Source organism: Thunnus albacares, chromosome 8, assembly GCF_914725855.1.
Source record: "Thunnus albacares chromosome 8, fThuAlb1.1, whole genome shotgun sequence".
NCBI classification, from domain to species: Eukaryota; Metazoa; Chordata; class Actinopteri; order Scombriformes; family Scombridae; genus Thunnus; species Thunnus albacares.
In genome coordinates this window covers 28552192-28571493 of record NC_058113.1, presented here as the reverse complement: position 1 = coordinate 28571493, position 19302 = coordinate 28552192, and the positions used below count along the sequence as shown (strand labels likewise).

Genomic DNA, 19302 nt, shown 5'->3' with positions numbered 1-19302 from the left:
CTATCTGTTTGGCTAAGGTCAGTGTGAAAATATGTTTTATTCATAATGTGGGTGAACTGACTTTTTAATTTTGGCCTTTGACCCCTGATGATGGAAACAGCTCAGACAGAAATCTGCATTAAAGCACAGAAATACGATTCTTGAGGTGTTGTACATTATGCAGGAAAACCTATTTTTTTCCTTTTCCTGCCATGACTTCTTGGTTTCAGGTGAGAAATATACAGTAACACGTCGGAAAACTGCAGATGCAAGAATAACTTTTGTTCTGTTAAATATTCATCTGAGGCGAAGGATTTTTGTTTGTGCACATATGAAAGCCCCTCCCATGGAGGCTAGCGACTCATTTTGAATACTGAATTTCACATAAGGATGCCTTTTTCTGGCACACTCCTGTCAGAATCATTTGTCTCCTCGTTGTAAGGTCTTATCTTAGATCCAAAATACTTCAAGCAAAGAATCCGGGCTCAGAAACTCGTTGTGAAATTGCTGTGAAATAGAATGCGGGAGATGTTCAAATGAATACATCAGTGTTGTGCATATATAAACATGGTTTTAGTCTCCTTGTGTGAGTCAGAGATTCAGATATGCGTCAGTTAATCTGAGTGTGGGTGTGACAAGAGCACATCGTAAGGATGGCGTTGTGTGCGCGCGTGTGTGTGATTGTGTGTTTTTGTCAGCTTGTCTGCATTTTTACACCTATGTGAATGTGAGTGTATGTGTTTGTGCATCCATGCATTCATCTACAAGCATCATTGAGCAAAGAAAAAAAAAAGAGAAATGTTCCTTGAGGTGCACACAAAAAACACATTCATGAGGCTTGGCGTTAGTACATGTGAATCTCACAGATATCATTAAATCTCTCTTTTATCCCCCTCATTCAGTGGCTCTTCCGCTGTTCTCTCTGCAACTCCCTCCTTCATTTTCTGCGCTATTCTCTCCATCTCAGCCATCATCACTTTTAATCTCGATAGAGGAGGAGACATGGCCCTTTCACCGCTCTGCAGCTGACACAATGCCCTCGGCTACGATGGCGATCAGGAAAACTGTGTCACTGTTATCTCTGTATTCCACAGACATCAACGGAAAAAAAAGGGGATTATCATTAAAAGTGCCCGTTGATCCAAGCTTTGTGCTATTGCTCTCTTTTCAGATTGCCTCGTTTCTCTATGAGAGGGAGTGAATGTTATAAGGGAAGATATCGCCGAATCTTTTTCAGCAGTTGTTCCCAATAAAAGTCTTTTATTTTTATATTTGAGGTTTGCACAGTTACAGGAAGTAACAATTTAGTTATTGAGAAATACAGAGAATTATATATTAAAAAAGTTTGCATAAATGTGTACATTATATATTTTTCGAACCATATGAATGATGACTGACTGCAGGGAGACTGATGTCATAATCAGCAGCACAAGAAGCGGATAGCATCCAAATGACAAATTGCTGATTGTATTAGTTCCCAGCAATAACTGCTGTCAGCCACAAAGAGATCTAATTAGTGTGTTTGTCATGTTCACTGTACTCAAAGCCAAGTCCAGACTGAGACAGAGGAAGTCAGGACTCAAGAACAAGCCACAGACTTCGCAAGTGGAGGTCAAAACAATGACTTAGAATAGTAAAATTGTATTGATCTTCCATCATACTGAGGGCCGATACTGATGCAGTTTTAACCCTGTGATGGTTTTTCAATCCGATCTCACAAAAAAATCCTACAAACATATCAAATGTAGAGCATAGAGTACCAGTATGTATCAAGTGTGTCCAGACTTTTGACTGGTACTGTATGTATTAATATTTAAGCAATTAGCATTATTGTAGCTATTCAAACAAGTGTATGTACCATTTAAATGGCTGCTAAACCATTAATTTTACGCTAATGGTGATGGTGCAGTCAGGGAAAATTATATAAGTACCCTGCAATGTCTTATGTATCTGACACAACTCATATTCTTATATTGATGACTATAAGTGATCCATGATGCTTTGACCTTTATCATGACTTAATGTAACGGAAAGGTTCAGGGAGCCTCGGCCTGTTCTCAGCAGGATGTGAGAATCTGTTCACTGCAGGAAGCCACAAAGGGTAAAGCTTAAGGGCGAGCATCTTGCTGAGGACCTGTGAACTTGAGCGGTGCTGCAGTGAGCAGATTTGCTGGCGCACGATGACCCATATTTGTAATAACAATAGAAACACACTGAGGGGCTGTGTGTATAATTGAGTTTATGCTGTTTAGAGTGTTACAGCACATGTGCTGTTTAGGTTTTAGGACTGAGGTTTGTGTTTGATGAGGGTAGTTAAGTACATCAAAGGCATATGGTGACTCTTTTTCCTTCCGCTGTGCTACAACCTGAGGATAGTTCGTCCTCAGTTATTTTGAGAGAGCCCAGGGATTAGACTGCCCCCATTGCCTTAGAGATGATTGTGGTGCAGGAGTGTACCAAGTTAAAAATCAGGTAGGAATGTTGGATGGTTCCTGAAGCCAAATGGTGGACATAAAGCTTCCTGTGCCAACCACCCGTTGAGTGGATAAAATTTGGGTATAGAAACCAACAACATAGTGACTCAGCCACACTTTATTCCTTCATGGTGTTCTGCGTTTGCACCCATGAGCCCCGCATGCCAGTAGAATTTTTTTTCTTTTAATTGGGAAAGTCCCATTATAAGCTACTGTGTGGGTACAAACAGCAATCCACTAGCACAGAACCTAATGTACATGTTCATACTGTATATTAAAAATAGACAAAATCTTTTCCTCTAAGAAATATGAGTGCAGTGATCGGTTTATTCATCGACTTTTCCTACGAGAAGCATGTCTGATAGACTGATTTTATAGAAGCGGTTTGCTCTCTGTGTCATTACAGCACTAAACACATGAATGTTTTACTGAAAAAACTTCAGGTTAGATATGATGATAGTGAGAAACTCACAGTAGTGTCATAAACTATATTGTCTCATGTTGGGGCCCCTGCAGGTCTTAAACCAGCCGTGTCCAAACAACGTCTATAAAACTGAAAAATCTGGAATATGATTGAGTTTAGAGAGTTTTTAGGAGGAATATCAGCGATTTCAAGCATGTGTGGAGCATCAGGGGGTTTTATCAAACGGATCACTGCTCAGGTAATCAATTTGCACTTTTTATATATGCTACATTATGTGTTTGTCTTCTATTTCTGTATTAATTAATCCCTTACAGGCCAGGGATGCCACTGGGTTCCTGTATGCGCAAAGAGAAAATGGCAACAGAGCATTTTTCACTCAAACATTATGTTGTTACCATGTTATGAATAATGGTAAAGGACAAATTACGCTAATGTGCCATCTGTTGAACAAATGACTTTATGCTCGATTACTTAATATAAAGATTGCATGCTGTTGTTATAAACAAAGTATTGACAGATTTTGGCTGTTGCTGAAAAGGGTGTCTTCTTCTAGAGGCATTTCAGTGTGTATCCCAATCATCCAATCATTGGGGAATCAAGAGCTGATCGGGCAGTGAAACTGTTAACATTTCAGGTGAAATTTGGCAGTCAGCAGTTAGGAAAGCTTCATACAGTGGTGACAACTGCTTTAGGAACCACAACAGGAGCTTTAGCCAGGTTGCAAGTTCACTTCTAAAGACAAAGGGAGTGATCTCCTACTTGGATTCACCCCAAAAGCCTCCCCCGAGAGCCTGGCAAGACACCTAACAAGTTTATATCAGTTGAACTACGAGTGAACTGCTAGCTGAGGACTGCAGCATTTGCGCTGTGAGTGAACTTTAAGTGACAGCGTCAGTGATTTAGATTGACTGGACTTGACAGTAGGGCCTACAGTGGGAGGTCAAGGGGGATGAAGCTTATATCAGAGGTCATGCTGAACTCAGCAAGGTGTTGAGGTAAAGATGGTGATCCGGACTCAGAGGCAACAGAGTGTAAGGAGGTCAGCCAGAAGTGTGTGTATGTGTGTGTGTATGGATATGATCATTATAGTGTGCATTTAGTTGGTGCTAACATACTGCCAGGACTCCTTACTGGATTAAGCCGACTTTTTATTATTTTTTCTTTGTCATATTTGCTTAAAGACATCTTAGTGTTCAGTTTTGGAGCAGCAGATTGGGCAGAAAGATCTTGTTTAAGCTCCATGTTTAAGCCCCAAATATCCATCTTATTAAAGTGTCTTTGAGCAGTGGTTTGTAGTTAAGTTGAAAGTGTGACTGAGAGTGTTAACTATAAGATATAATAACTGTATAACTGTAATTGATATGTCTCTCTGTGACAAACCCCCAATATCTGAAGCAACGCTGCATTTACACCAACGTTTACACTGCATCGAAAAAGCCTCCATGTTGATTTCAATTATGCCGCAGTAGGGGCCTCTGTCAAAACAATCAGGTGGCGCCACTTTTGCCTCAACGTTTAAATTAAATACCAGTGCACATTCTCCGCCTAATTACACTGTTTACTGTACCTTGCACTGAACGAGACAGAAGTTATTGTCGCTGTGATAACTTTACAGAGTTGTAAAATCCTGTCTCATAGTTTTATGATCTGCTGTGTTTTGGTGCCTTAAAACACATAGTACCTGTTGCCACATTTCCCACACCAACACAACCCAGTGCATGTTTGTTTCCAGCCTGAACTGTGGTAGTCTAAAGGTTAGAAGAGGCTTTGACACTGGGATGTCACTTGTTCATATCAGTTGTTGGACCAACAATGCACTGGATGAGTAACGCTCTCTTATCCAGTTATCCTCCAGCAGTGGATGGCTGTTGTTGTGTGAAGCATAATGGTACTACAGGAGAACATACAGTATGTGCTTATTAGCAAGATATTTCCCAGGTTAAAAAAAGTGAGAAAAATACTCTCATATATGTACATTGACAAATCTGATTGACTACGCTGTATGAAACTTGTCTAAAATCGTGGGAAGTGTGTTTTCAGCAAATCTGTCAGTCCTAGTAGTGACACATGTCTCTCACTAAACAGCAAAGCAGTCTGAAAGAGCCCACATCAGAAAGAGGAAGTACTTATGCACCCAGTGAGACAGTCCATTTTCCCGGCTCATTCACCTCATTGATTTTCTTAATCAAAGGCTAAATTGATTTACAGGCCAGTGCTGTAACATAAGCATAAAATATTAATACTGTAGGTTCTGTTTTCTAAACAGACTCTGAGCAAGCGAGAAGAAGATTTTATGCAGAAAACAGAAGGTTCAGAAGAATAATCTCTTTCAACATATTTGACTGAACTTTGGCCTGCGTGTACTGGCAAAAACAAGGGAAATCTCAGCCCCGAGATGGGGAAAGATTAAAAAAAACAAGAGTAACAAGCAGAGTGAGATGCTTATAACCAGCCCTGTTGACTTGACATGACCCCGTGAGTTGAGGGCAATAGATTGAAATAATGAAGCTTGCTGCCAGACGTAACAACTGCTTTTGGGTAGATTCTTAGACCTTTATATAACAAACCATAAAATTGGACTTTTGAATGTGAACCCTGTTTTCATTCCACCAGGCTGAAAGTCAATAGGTGTATTTAGATTAGTTTGTGAAGTATCAGTGAATAGTTTGTAGAGCTCTTACGGCTGGGCATTTTCCCCATCAACCATTTAAAGAGTTCTTGAACTTTAATGTTCTTTTGTAAGATCGAAAAGAAAAACTATGCTCTGGGAATCAGGACAAATGTAGTTTCATACTGGATAAAGAAAACTAATAAAGAAAATTCTTTTAAAGGATTCATGAACTGACCAAGGCCATTTTTTTCGTCCAAAGCAGTCATTCTCAACCTGGAGGCTGAAATCCTCCTGGTGGGATGCAGAGAGAACTGATTTTTTTTGTTTGTTTTTGGCTTTTTTCTTTTTCAGAGCTAATTTCCTATGAGTTTTCTTGTGAATTTCTTTCCTTCTGACATAATTAATAAACAACTACATTACACTGTGTAAGAATTCACAAAAACAGCCTTAAATGTAGCAAATCATAATTTTGTCTTGTACACAGATAATCATTTCTTTCATTTTTTTCAAGGTCACAAGCCAAAAACCAGACCATAAAGATTAGTTTGATATCTGCAAAACACCTCTTTTTTTCTATCCTCCTTGCAGGTTATATTGAGGAGGCGTGCATCATCCCCTGTCCTTCAGACTGTAAACTCAGTGAATGGTCTAACTGGTCACGTTGTAGCAAGTCCTGCGGCAGCGGAGTCAAAGTTCGCTCCAAATGGCTCCGAGAGAAACCTTACAACGGTGGCCGGCCTTGTCCCAAACTGGACCACATCAACCAGGTACTGAAACTTTCTGTGAGCTGAGTGTGAGCTAAAAGCTGAAGCTGTGTTTTTTTGGCTCACCATTGCTTCTTGAATATTTATGAGCTGTGCTGCAATGTATTTATACTTATTACAATTGTGATACACATTATACGTCTCCAACACTGGAGAGAAAGAAATTAATTATTAATGAATAATAAGCTTGAGCGCGGAGCTTTCCTTTACCTTCCCCTCATTATTGCTGCACTCATTTTTTTGCTGAGCAGCGACAGTGCAAAAAGCAACGGGTGCTATAAATGGATCCCATCTACCTTATTAATGCCCCACGGTGTGCCTGTTGATTCCTTAAGGTTTCCATGGTTTGCAAAAATGAAATGCTTTCCAGGCCTGTGAGTATCAACAAATGCAGATTAAGGTTGTGCTGATCTATGCCTGGCAGTGTGTGTGTGTGTGTGTGTGTGGGTGGGTGTGTGTGTGTATCAGCTAAGTTCACACAGGTATTTATGCTAGAGGCTTTTCTGATTATGTCCTCTCAAACGTTGCATTAATCATAGATTCTGCACTATATGAACAGTTGGCATGTGCTCATTAATCCATCTGTCTCCTTTTAATCCACCCCAATGCTCACTGGATATGACTCACTGCTACAGGCCCAGGTAAGAGCCGCTTTCCTCAGCTATTTGTAATATAGTCACAGATGTTAAGTGTCACCAATGTCAGTGGGTCATTGACAGATAGATGTATATATTCACAGTATTCTTGCCGTAAGTAAACAAGGCACTATGGCAGATTGAGAGTTTTATTTATACAGACATTTCTCAGAAGCAGAGCTGCTCTGAATGCAGAAAAAAATCTGACTGGCTGAGCTAAACCTCCAAGAGCTGAGCCAAAAACTTATACAGATAAGACAAAAAATACTGATTGTAGAGGCCACTTTTTTCCGTGACCATGACGATCATGATCGTAAGCGTTGGCCTTGCCTATTGAAGATGCTCTAGCAATAGGAAAATGAATCTGCTCCTGTTTCACTCTTTGACTCACCACTGTGTCTATTTTATGATATCATGAGCATATTAAGCAACATAATAAGGTTATTCTGTCCTCAGGTCTATGAGGTGGTGCCGTGTCAAAGCGACTGTAATCAGTATGTGTGGGTTGCTGAGCCGTGGAGTGTGTGGAAGGTCAGCAACGTCGACTTGAAAGAGAACTGCGGTGAAGGCGTACAGACCAGAAAAGTCAGGTATTTAACAGCCTGTCCCTCTCTCTCCTTCTATCTGTATCTATGTTTATATACATTAGTATTAGTCAGGTATGGTGTCTATATGTGCTAGAAGTAAAAATACCACAGTTAGCTTGTCAAATCGCTGCTTTTCTATTTAAATATTACTGTAGACTGAATATGAGTTTTGACTCTTGATCGGTGAAAACAAGCAATATGATGACATCACTTTGGACATTTTCTACTTTTCTTTGCAGCATTTGCAGGCTGTCACATGCAACTTTATATTCACATTAAGTGACTACATTATTACATGTTTTTCAGGGAAAACATGCATAACACTCATCATAAGCATGATGCTGTGTTGGCTGTGCTAACAAGTCAACAACTGATACCCTGCCAAATTTTTGAATTTTTGTTCTGCACATGCAAATCATTACACTATATAAGACTCATAAGACTGTAATTAGGTTTGTGGTGCATAAAGAGCCAAACATCCTAGTTCTGTAAAAACAGTGGAGTAAAGCACACACACACACACAAATTATAACACACAGCAATATAGCTACTAGACATGATATCATCCCCTGTACCCTTTGCAATGATCAAGTCCAGCACCTCTTCACAATAGTTGGTGGATGTACAGTGAGTAAATACTCTATTGACTTAAGCTAAGTCTCCAAAAGAACATTAAGAGCTGGTGAAATTGTGAGTTAAAATAGTGGCGGCGATCCTCCCTCCTCTTTATCTTGTCTATTGCTGTCTAAAGCTGTAATTTAGAGGAGAGGATTCTAAAAATATGGCCGAGGCAGTTGAGGAAAGCCTTGATTCAGTTTAAAATATTTTTGCTCTACATCTATTTATGTATTGTATTTATGTGTTTTAAATGTGTTTACATGTTTAAAAGATAAATTGATAATCTAAAAAAGTAAAAAGAAAGGTGCAACTTCCAGCTTGTCCACATTCAGCCTCCAAAACCAGTGGAGTTCATGTTGCTGTGACCAAATACAACAATATTTTTCTCATAAAATCGACCCCCTTACCCCGAGGGACACACCCCACTGCTTGAGAAACATATACAGTAGGTCGTAAAGTGCTCCATGAAACTGCCAGCATGTCCTTTTAAAACGAAATGTTAGACTCCAGCGTTTCCTGGAGCACATCAGCAGCGTTGGTAAAATACGGTCAAATTCAGTGTGTTTCTTGACCGTTTCCACAGGTGCATGCTCAACACCATAGACGGCCCATCAGAGTCTGTGGAGGACTACCTATGTGACCCGGAGGAGATGCCCCTGGGAGCCAGAGAGAGTCGGCTGCCTTGCCCCGAGGATTGCGTCCTCAACGACTGGGGCACCTGGAGCCGCTGCAGCCTGGTGAGAGCTGAACCCAGATCAGAAAGCAGCAGCTCAGCTGTCTGCCACAGAGAAGATATGGGAATGTCAAACTTCTGTGAAGCCCGTTGAGATTTATCTTGATATCTCTTTCTTGTCAGAAATATTTTCTCTGAGGCTCAAGGAATTCAGAATGTATCAGCACTGTATTATTGCGAGCAGCGTGTGAATCTTTGTCAACAGGTTATTTTCCGTCCACCAAGGAGGAATATAAGAGATATACGAACTGGGAAACAGGAGGAAAAATGGCTTATATATCACCTATATTACACTGCCCTCCCTGTGCATTCAGCAGGGAAGGAGGATGATTTATGATAAAGACACAGAACTCCTGAGCAGCTTTCCAAATTTACATTTAGTGACACACACACCCCTGCATACATCAGCAGTGATGGAGTGGCAAACATAAAGCTGGCTAAAAATATTACCCCTAGTTTGTGATCATCATTTGGCAGACAACCACAAACAGTGAGAATCATTTGTTATACCTTCAGAATAATGTTGATTTATGGTACAATGTTACCGGCTACAATGTATGACTTTGAATTTAGTTAATAAATGTTAATTTCAGCCTAAACATTTATGTTAAAATAAGAAGGACATGAAAGTTAATCTACCTCTACATCACGACCTGAGAGACCTTTTCCAACTTTCTTTTAAATAGGAAGACTTTTGTAAAGAGACATCAGTTTCATCCCAGCAGCAAAGCACACACCTGCAGGCTATAGCACGTACACAACCTTCTGTCTCCCTTTTGTAAAAACATGTAAGATGTCAGAACATCCTGTTCAGCTTCTCCGCCCCTGACACCTCTGATTCGTGGTAAAAAGCCATTTTAACTGCTCTGGTTTCACCTGCTGTTCTCACAGCAGCACCCAGGCCATTGTTAATCACACCCCATTCTCTCCCAAAGTGCTTGACACACCGACTTCCTGCAATTCCGATCTCGACATGGAGTCTGCAGTGGCACCAGCGGGGCCTCTCACATGTTTTATTCATCGTGCCAGCAATGGAGTTATTCAAAAGGCTGTCATTTTCTCCCCCAACTCTCTTCCCTGCAAGCAATGACCATGTAGAATCTGGTGGTTTACCATTCCAGTAATATTCATTTTAGCTGTCATGTCATTTCCTGCTGGAAAAAGTCAAATTCCACATTCTGGGAATGCCAAGAGACAGAAGCAGGAAAGGATCTTTTTTTTTCTTTATATAATGATAAAACATCCCTCTAGGGACCGGGCATATGCAGACACTTGGAAAGTATGTTGACATAAGAAATCCCTGAGGAATTGTGGCCCAATAAATTGGAAATAACCCAGAAGCAGACAAATTCACACAGCTATCAACTTTCAACCTTGTCTCCTTGAAATTACATTTATATACTTCTAAATTGCAATAGCAAATACATTTTGAAGGAAACGTAATGCGACACGGCTAACATAATGCTTAATGTATCTGGGAAGAGTTGAGGAAATTGTTCAATGACAAAGAATTTTGTCAGCCGAAATATCTGATATCCACAAGTAGACGCTACAGTATTATTCAGCTTTTATTTGTTATGTTTAGTCACTGCCAGCACTTAGTCAAGGTTAGGAAAAGATCATGGTCTTGATATAATACAGAAAAACAGAAAAAGCGGTGAATTGAAGCACAAGACACTAAACCGTTACCACACACAGAACTCAGGATGCAAACCTCGGTCTCCGTGTCAGTGTCTTGCATTTTGTATGCTCGCCATCCACCCTGACCTCCTCCCTCCGACTGTAGGTGTATAAATGTAGAAAGTCAAAAAACAAAGAAACAGCTCACACACTGCAGGGCTCCAATATCCACTAGACTTTAAAATTTATTGCGCCGGCATTCTCTTATTCTGTATAAATGTAGCACTTCATTCAAAAAAAAAATGTTGCCTGTGAACATAATCCAACACAGCACAATCGTAGAAAACAATTAAGTAGTATATGGACTAGGACGGGGGTTGCAACTTCAATGTTCAATAGAAAAGGGCATCAGTGTGGCAGGAGCTCTCTGTGAACAAATGGCTGAGTTCTAGATCAGGGATATGTCTGTGTTCAGTTCTGATCACTTCCTGCAATAAAAAAAAGCTTTTGTAGGGCTCCAGTTTTTAATGAGAAGTCTCTGTTTCAGCCCTGTACCAGAACTAACAATCGACTGAGGATGGCGTACACCCTTCGCTCACCCAGCGTTGGAAGAGAGTGTCCAGACACAACCGACAAAGAGCCCTGCAGCCTGAACCTCAACTGTTTCAACTACTTCTACAACATCACAGGTAAAGGAAAGATCAAACAAACTCAAATAATGAACTGTCCTCATAAAGTTGCAGTGCACAGGAGCAATTTACAGCGGCAGCGCTTCGACTGATTCCCTTCGCTCCGTTAAAATTGTGAAAAGAGTTTGTTTATGGCAGATGTGTCTTCCCAAAATGACAGTGCTGTCTGTGTTTTGGATGGAGCGGGTTTTTTGGCCGCTGTTATGGGTGTGTCAGTCCTAGCGTCTCTCAACTTAAACCAAATCACCAGTATGAAAACAGCTCTCGAAATGGAAACTTTAAAACTCTCTGTGGACATGAATGCAAACACAGTTTCCATTTCAGAACGGGCTTCTCATCTGTTCTGACAGCAAGAGGAGAAATTGATAACTGACCCATCCATTTTTTTTATTTTCAACAGCCTTATCGCTTTCATTTCTTTCGGGTAAGGTTGTCACAAAACCTTGCAGGTTTTATAAACCTTGTGTAGTATAATGATGAAGGAAAGTTAATGGAGCTGTTTTGAGTCTTGTTCACAGCTGCTCTTTGCAAAGCTCCTCTCTGATCTTAGGAAATGTTTTGTTTGTTGGTTGTTTTTAAATTTAGCTTTGCTTTTCACAGGAAGGTTAAACGTGCACACATTAGGTTTTTCTGCAAATTCCTGCAGTTACAACCATTAAAGCGTCGAAGTTGCCAAGTAAAAGTAGAACGTTTGACTATTGGCCTCTGTGGGTTGAGCGCCCTGCTCAGTAGCACCTCTGTGGTTACTGCTGAAAACAGGAAAAACATTGTTGATTTACTTTAAACAGAAAGATTTGATCTGGCATCCTTCCCAAGCTCCCCTTTCTAATCTGCAGGATATCACACACCTCCATATCACATGCTACAGAGGCCACTCTTTCACATTTCATTCTGGAAACTGTAGTAATAGAAACTATTTGAATTGTTCCTATATTTCATTAGGATTTCTTCCGCTGCTTTCAATGCCTCTGCCCCACATTCTCGACCAGCCTCCTTCTTTTCCCTCTCTTCCCTTTGTATTGTTACTCTGGGAGACATAACATACAATCTCTACTGCTGGGTTCACAGTTGCATACAGGCATCCCAGGGTATATGTACATAATACACGAGCAGAGATTATTATTGGGTAAAGTGTTCTTATTTTCATTGTTGATGCTGAGACCGTCCAAGCTGCACCTTCTGTCACAGTTTCTCTCCTTTTCTCTCTCTCTCTCTCTCTCTGTCTCTCTCTCTCTCTCTGTCTCTCTCTGTCGCTCTTTCTTCTTGCAATCTCCCTATTTCAGTCCCCAGAGTGCCACAAAGCTCCTCAGCAGAAGGAGACACAATTCCCTGAGTTGAGCTTGCAAACGAGCTCACTGCAGCTAAAAACAGCCACTCATCTTTGTCAGAGGATGGCACACTTTATGAGTGATACCTCAGCCTCCCTGTTGCTGCAGAGTGTTTTTTAACAACAGCACACACACTGTGGTTTTAAATCTTGAATAAAATGTTGTCTTTTTTCGCCTCACAAACTAATTTTTTGGGGGGGGGCTAAGGTTCAAGACTCTTACGACTTTGGATTTTTATGGTGAGGTTTATTGGTAACAAACTTGTACTGTTGTTGATCACCAGGCCACACAACTCGTTTATGATGCTGGCATGAAAGGATACTGATGGAAACCAGATTTATTGGATTTAAGTGAGTGGTTATAAACCCCGAATGACCTCTTTGCTGACACAGTAATCATCTATTATCGACAATGATCTTCGCCAGCTAGAGGCTATTTAGTCTGACTCCAAATACACAATAAAAAAAACACACACAGCAATTACTTCAAGGCATTGCAGTGCTACTTGGAAGTTGTAGCAGAAGGGAAGGATGGCAGAGGGAGAAGAAGAAGTGTGTCATGCAACAAAGGTAATGAGCTGAAGTCAAAGTAACATTATGGCAAGTACAAGGCATGCTCACCATTCTGCTGAGTCATCTGGAAGCCCATAATGGTTCATTTGTATGCATGGCATGTCCATCCTAAAAGATCTATCAGATACAGTGCAGTAAAGGCAGAGAATTTTAGTTTATGTCAGCCACATAGCTAGTAATTAATTTGATAGCATTGCACTGTGTCGACACTCCATAAAATCTACAGATTTTAATTGATATTTTATATCAGAATCCCAGTTCATGTGTTCCCTGGAGCATGATGCGTATCAGTAGGCATACAGATCCCTTCCAACCTCAGCCATCATATAAAACCTTCAGCTAAACAACTTTCAAAGTAACATGAGGCAACATGGTGCATTTCTGTGCGTTCACCCTTAAAAAGCGAAGACACACCATGGTTTGGCTCGCAGTGTCTGGGATTTATTCATTCTGAAGTGTAAAGACTTTGTGACAGCTGAAGCATTTCAACACTTTTGAAGAACGTCTCCTTGTGTTTTTCCCGCCACATCATCCTGCTTTGACTGAACGTACATCGAACTACAGAAGCAGAACGCTACTGAAAAGCTGTTTTCTTGTGACTTGAATACATCCTCTTCTCCCTCTCCTTCTTGCTTCTGTGTAAGTCATGTCTCTCCCTCTCACCTGCCTCCCAACTCTGTCTGCACCCAGGGTGGTAAAATCAACATCAGCAACCTGCCGAATCCTGGCAAATATTTGCTAAGTGTGGTTAAGTTGTGTGCTTTACAATCTTTACAAAGGTCATATTTTACTGTAAAATGCAGTTCACTGGAGGAGGTGTGACAGGTGAATTCTGGGATTTACAAGTCACATGACAGCTAGTAGATTTACAACCACATTTGTAGATCATCTTGTGCATATATGAAAACTGACTTATGTCACCTCACTTTTATTTATTTACCTGCACATCTCTATGAAGCATGAAAATTATGACTCAATTTAACTCATAACTCATTTATTACACTTATTTGCTTGTGGCATTTAAACATTCAGACCTGGCTTTCAATTTGTTTATTAGGACTTGCCTGCAAGGAGTTGAGATATGTCTCAAATATTATTTTTTCCTACTTGGACTTGCCCCAAAAGATGAAATAAAACTCTGTTGTTAACATCAGTGGAAAGTTAGCTTATTAGCTGATTAAGCTCAGTGCAAATGTTCCAGTGTGGACAGCATCAGTGGCACTTATTTTGAGTTAGTATCTACCTATCATTATGTGGTATCATTTGTTATTCTCGGGGTGAGAGCTGAATCCCTGCTCATCTGGTTTGTTGACAGCGAGGTTGTGGCTTCCACTCATGACTGGATCTTTAGCATTAAGACATTTTGCTACATTATAGTCCAACCAAAAACCAAGAGACTTCCACGTCAAATAAGCTTTTTCCTCCTGGCTTGCTTGTAACATGAAATAATGAAATACATGTAATACAAACCTGATAAAAGTTTTCTGTTTCATAGTTTGATTTAAAATATGTACATGATTTTTCACCAATCTACTAAAGATAGCAAAATACACACAAGACTCATGTAAATTAATAATTATTAGCTGGTAAAATCTCAAACTGCTCCCATGTGAAGAGAGGAGAAGCACGCAAACTGAACTCATTCTGAGTCACGCTGTTCAAACAAAGCATGGAGCCGAAAACAGTCTAATAAACTGAGCAGATGAATAACACAAGAAAGTAATATATTCAAATGAAACAAATACCCTGTGAACTTAAATACATAAATCCGTAGCTTTGCTGTCTGTCTGTCGTCTGTCAACAACAGTATTAATTTATTCAGTTCAACTTCTGAATCAGGCTAATCACGTGTGGATAACCAATAATCAATTACACACATAACATACATTCACATACTGTATATGTGTATCCATAAGCTGCTGCAACTCTGTAACAGCAAAAACATACTAATAGGAAAAATGCCCTCAGATACAATCCAGTACATTTACAATTATATAATTAATTTTTATTCCTACATGAATTAAAAGAATAAAACAAACAATTCATATTGAAAACACACAGGATTGTTTTTCCACTACACCTGTAAAAATCTGGCCCACCCAATGAACAATGTCGAAAAAAAACCTGTCCAACATCTGACTGCTGTTGTAGATGTTTTCTGTGTTGTCGGTGTTTCAGCCTGGCATCGCTGGACCTCTGCTGTGTGCGGATTGTTATGCACCCTGAGTTAACTTTATATTGGCTGTTGTGTGAACATGAACAGCTAAAAAATGTCAGTGTGAATATATTTCTGTTTCCTCCTCAGACTGGAGTACATGTCAGCTGAGCCCTAACGCTGTATGTGGGAGTGGTATCAAGACCCGGATGCTCGACTGCGTTCGCAGTGATGGCAAATCAGTCGACATAAAATTCTGTGAAGAGGTGAGACCTGCAGAAAATTCCTGTGGCGTTTCCTTTTTTACTTGTTTTTTTTTCCTTTCAATTCTTATTCTTTTCTTGGGCAGTTTAGACTTTACTTTCTGTCTTTGACACACACATTTTTCTTAATGACTTAATCACATCACTCATTACAATATATTATCGCACCCTTCCAGTACTATTAAGCCCACAGCAACATGAAATATTCAGAAGTATTCCCATGCAGAGATTGTTGTCTTTGCTTCAGGCGGAGCATTTTATTCATTCATAATGTGTCTCGGCTCCATGTAATTGTAGCCGGCGGGCTGTGGCAGAGCCGTCCCCACAGCTATTTAACCCTTGGCCCACTTCATCATCTGGCTCATTCACAAAAACACATTGTGTCAGAATGGCTTTCACAGGAGCCTCCATATTCCAACTCCGCTGGCCTGATTCTGCCTAGCACAGTCTGTCCCCTGCCAGAACAAAGGCTTCTGGGAATTGTAGTGCTATGAGGTCAGGCTGGCCCACAGATTGAATCGTCTGCCCGATGGCTGTTCGACTAGCATTGTGAATGATTTCGTGTTAGTCAAAGATTACCACCTTCATTTCCTACATGTGCCGCAGTTGAATTTGGAGAAGAAATGGCAGATGAACATCTCCTGCGTGGTCGAGTGTCCCGTCAACTGTCAGCTGTCAGAGTGGTCGGCCTGGTCGGAGTGTTCACAGACCTGCGGGCTAGAGGGTAAGAGTCCTGGTGTAAGACTTTGTACACTAATGACGAGTTAACGACTGTGTGATCAATGTGAATGGTATAAACATGGCAGATGTGTAATTGACATTTAACTGACACTTTTATCGAGAGGAGTTTCCAGCGTGTGAGCAGTGACTAATTAAACTGACAGGCTGCAGGAATAAAGTCTGTAACATGTAGAAACTGTACACCTTCTCTAAACACCTTATTTATCATCAATAAATGAATTATTTATATGTATTCATAGTGCACTTTTTAAAACATGAGATAAAATCACAGTAAAAACAAAAAAAAAGCACATAAAATAGGGATTCTTTTTACGATATGATGTAAAATATGATGCCACTTTACCCAGGCTGAGCTCGGTGACTTCAGTCCTGACATCAAACAGCCAGCCAAACAAATCAAGTTTTAAATCTTGGCGTCGCAACAAAAAATATGGGCCTGTGATCCAGCTCAAATGGGATTAGCCCCTTAAACCTCACTGACCTGGCTGGTGGTTCAGTCACTGCAAGCTCATTTTATGCAGCCAAAAATTGTTCAAACCCAAAGAGCCTTAAAATAAATTATAATGGTGATCCCAAAGTTTTCAAACATAAACACATAGGGACAAGAAACAAGCTAAACAGGAATTAATCAACATTATGACACAGTGTTGGTGAATATGTCCGACTGCAAGGGTCAGGTCTAGCTCAGGTGTGCTTGAACAAAAACTTGGCATCCAGCAGATAATGAAAACATAGTTAATGTAGTGTGATAATGTGACAATTCAGACTCGAGGTTAATTGCCATTCATTCTCATTATAATTCAGCTGATGTTCTCATCTAATTGTTTTTTCAGTGAGAGCTCAGAAAGCTCTGATCACCTGGTGTGGTGAACGAGAGGTCGTGGCTTCAGTTCCTGACTGGATCTCTAGCATATAATTTACTAGTGTTAAGACAGTCCAACCAAGAAAACTCCTCCAAGTAAAATCATCTTGTTCCCTTATTTGACTTGTAAATGTATCAGACACAGAAGAAGCACCAAAGTTGACTTGATAAAGCTTTTATAAATGTGAAGCATTGCAGGACATACAAGAAAACAACTTGAGGTCTGGAGATGCCAGCGTAAATAAAGTTTTATTTGCTGTCATCATTTGTCTCTGGTTTTGTTGTAAGGAGTCTATCGCGTCAACATTTTTCTGAGTGTGTACACGGAAGTACTCAGGCGTTGCTGGTGTTAGTAAGTAAAAACATGCATGCTCAGCGAAACATACTTGAATAACTAAAAAAAAAAAGCCCCATATCAGACACTTCCTGCTCCCATTGGAGGCATTTGGCCGGAAAAAAAACTCATAGAAGCAAAAGAGAGGAAGTGTTTATTTAAGAGAGAGCAATTGCTTTACGGTCTTGCCAAACAACCAGCGAATATTTGTCCTCCTGTTGCCTGGTTGTTGTTGTTCCGGAGGTTCACACAATTGATTCTGTCCCATTACATCCTCCTGCTCCTCAGGGCTGTGGGGAGTGCTTTGAAGAAGAAGCGCTGCAGCGATAGTTGCAAAATCACATAGAATAAGATAAAAGTTTAAGAAAGGCTAAAGGGGCAAGAGGGGACCTTATTTGATGTGTTTGTGTGAGTGGGATGTTCTCTTTTTGGAACAGGTTATGAATAGTTATGTTAGGTTATGTTATGAATAGTTTCTGCGTGTGTGAGTGTGTGTGAGAGTGTGGGAAGGCTGGTTTGTATGTTATCTGTTGAAAGGTGTCGTAGGTTGGTAAAAGTATATTCTGAGGTGAGCAGATTTCTGGCAAGGCAGTGTGGAAATGAAAGTGGAATATGCAACAAATGAAGGGTTTTGACATTTGCGAGTGGGCGGTTTAAACAGGTAGACAGGAAGAGGTGGCATTTTGAAATGTATGTGTAGGCTCTCTGTTCAGTTTTTTTTTTCCCAGCTAATTCATAGCGTCAATTCTGCACTTAAATCAAACGGTCTCTGCGGTGTTAGCTGCTGTGATGTGTTGAATTTATTTAAAGAGAGTTTGCTGATTGATGCAGAAAAAAAAAGCTCTTTTAGTCAAGTGGACCAAGAACCATCTCATCTGGATGTCAAAGAGAAAGTGCAGTATTTCAGGCTATTTAGAAAAACACGCTCTAAGTGAAGTGCTGTTTTGCACAGTAAGATTAATTTAATGCATTCGAAGGCAAACACATATGCATGCATTTAAAATGAGCTGTTTACAGTGGGAACGGATGACTGCCGTGTGGTAAACTGTGATGGTCACTGTGTGTGCCAAATCTATTTTCCTTCACTTTGTTGTGCAGGAAACACAGCGTATTTACACTCTTTATAACTATGTAATTTTAGCAAGAAATAAACTTCTCAACTCTCTTCCATCATGCTGGTAAAACAAGTTCACCCAAGTTTCAATACCGTAAGGGAGAATCGGAGAAGATACTGTTGTTGTCCGTTTTTCTAGCTCCAACGTTATTTAATTTTATTTATTAAAACTGTAGTTGTTTTATTCAAGAGTGGCATTTACAAATAATTAGGCAATATAACCATAGCAACACAAATCACTGGCATTTTGTCCGAGTACAACATGAAGCCTCAAAAGAAAATTAAGAAGAAAACACATGAATATCAAAGCTAATGCTAATGATACACTGATGACATCATTTCCTCCGTGTTTTCTCTAGGTAAGATGTGGCGTCGGAGGTCGGTGGTTCAGGCCTCTCAGGGTGACGGCCGACCCTGCCCTCCTCAGATGGAGCAGTGGAAGCCCTGTCCCGTCCGACCCTGCTACCGTTGGCAGTACAGCCCCTGGTCCGAGTGTCGGGTGGAGGTATGTTAATTAATCATAATATTATACCGTAATCCAGGGGTTATTAAATATTGATAATTGTATCGAGCATTTCTTGTCAGCCACAAGAAATGCTACTTTGACAGGTCTTTTGACTCCTCAGAGATCAATACACACAAGAGTTTGAGCTAAAAAAATGTGGATATTAGAAGGCAGAAACCTCAGCACCTGGCAAAAAGTAAAGGAGACTTTAGTATTGATGAACAACCCCATCAAATCCCTGCTCATAGAGTTATTTTGTGGGAAAGACAGTAAAAATCAATCTAATGCACCTTT

At 40.3% G+C, this 19302-nt stretch overlaps 1 protein-coding gene across 5 annotated transcripts in view; it reads left to right on the top strand.

The window, feature by feature from the left end:
- Window positions 1-19302, top strand: part of LOC122987859 (thrombospondin type-1 domain-containing protein 7A) — a 182641-nt gene that overhangs the window by 136815 nt on the left and 26524 nt on the right. For all 5 annotated transcript variants that reach the window (XM_044359899.1, XM_044359896.1, XM_044359897.1 and 2 more), the window contains 8 exons: window positions 6077-6255; window positions 6888-6893; window positions 7344-7477; window positions 8676-8829; window positions 10993-11134; window positions 15340-15455; window positions 16059-16176; window positions 18863-19008. In XM_044359899.1, the coding sequence (XP_044215834.1) occupies window positions 6077-6255; window positions 6888-6893; window positions 7344-7477; window positions 8676-8829; window positions 10993-11134; window positions 15340-15455; window positions 16059-16176; window positions 18863-19008 (995 nt within the window). The remainder of the gene's footprint in view (window positions 1-6076; window positions 6256-6887; window positions 6894-7343; window positions 7478-8675; window positions 8830-10992; window positions 11135-15339; window positions 15456-16058; window positions 16177-18862; window positions 19009-19302) is intronic.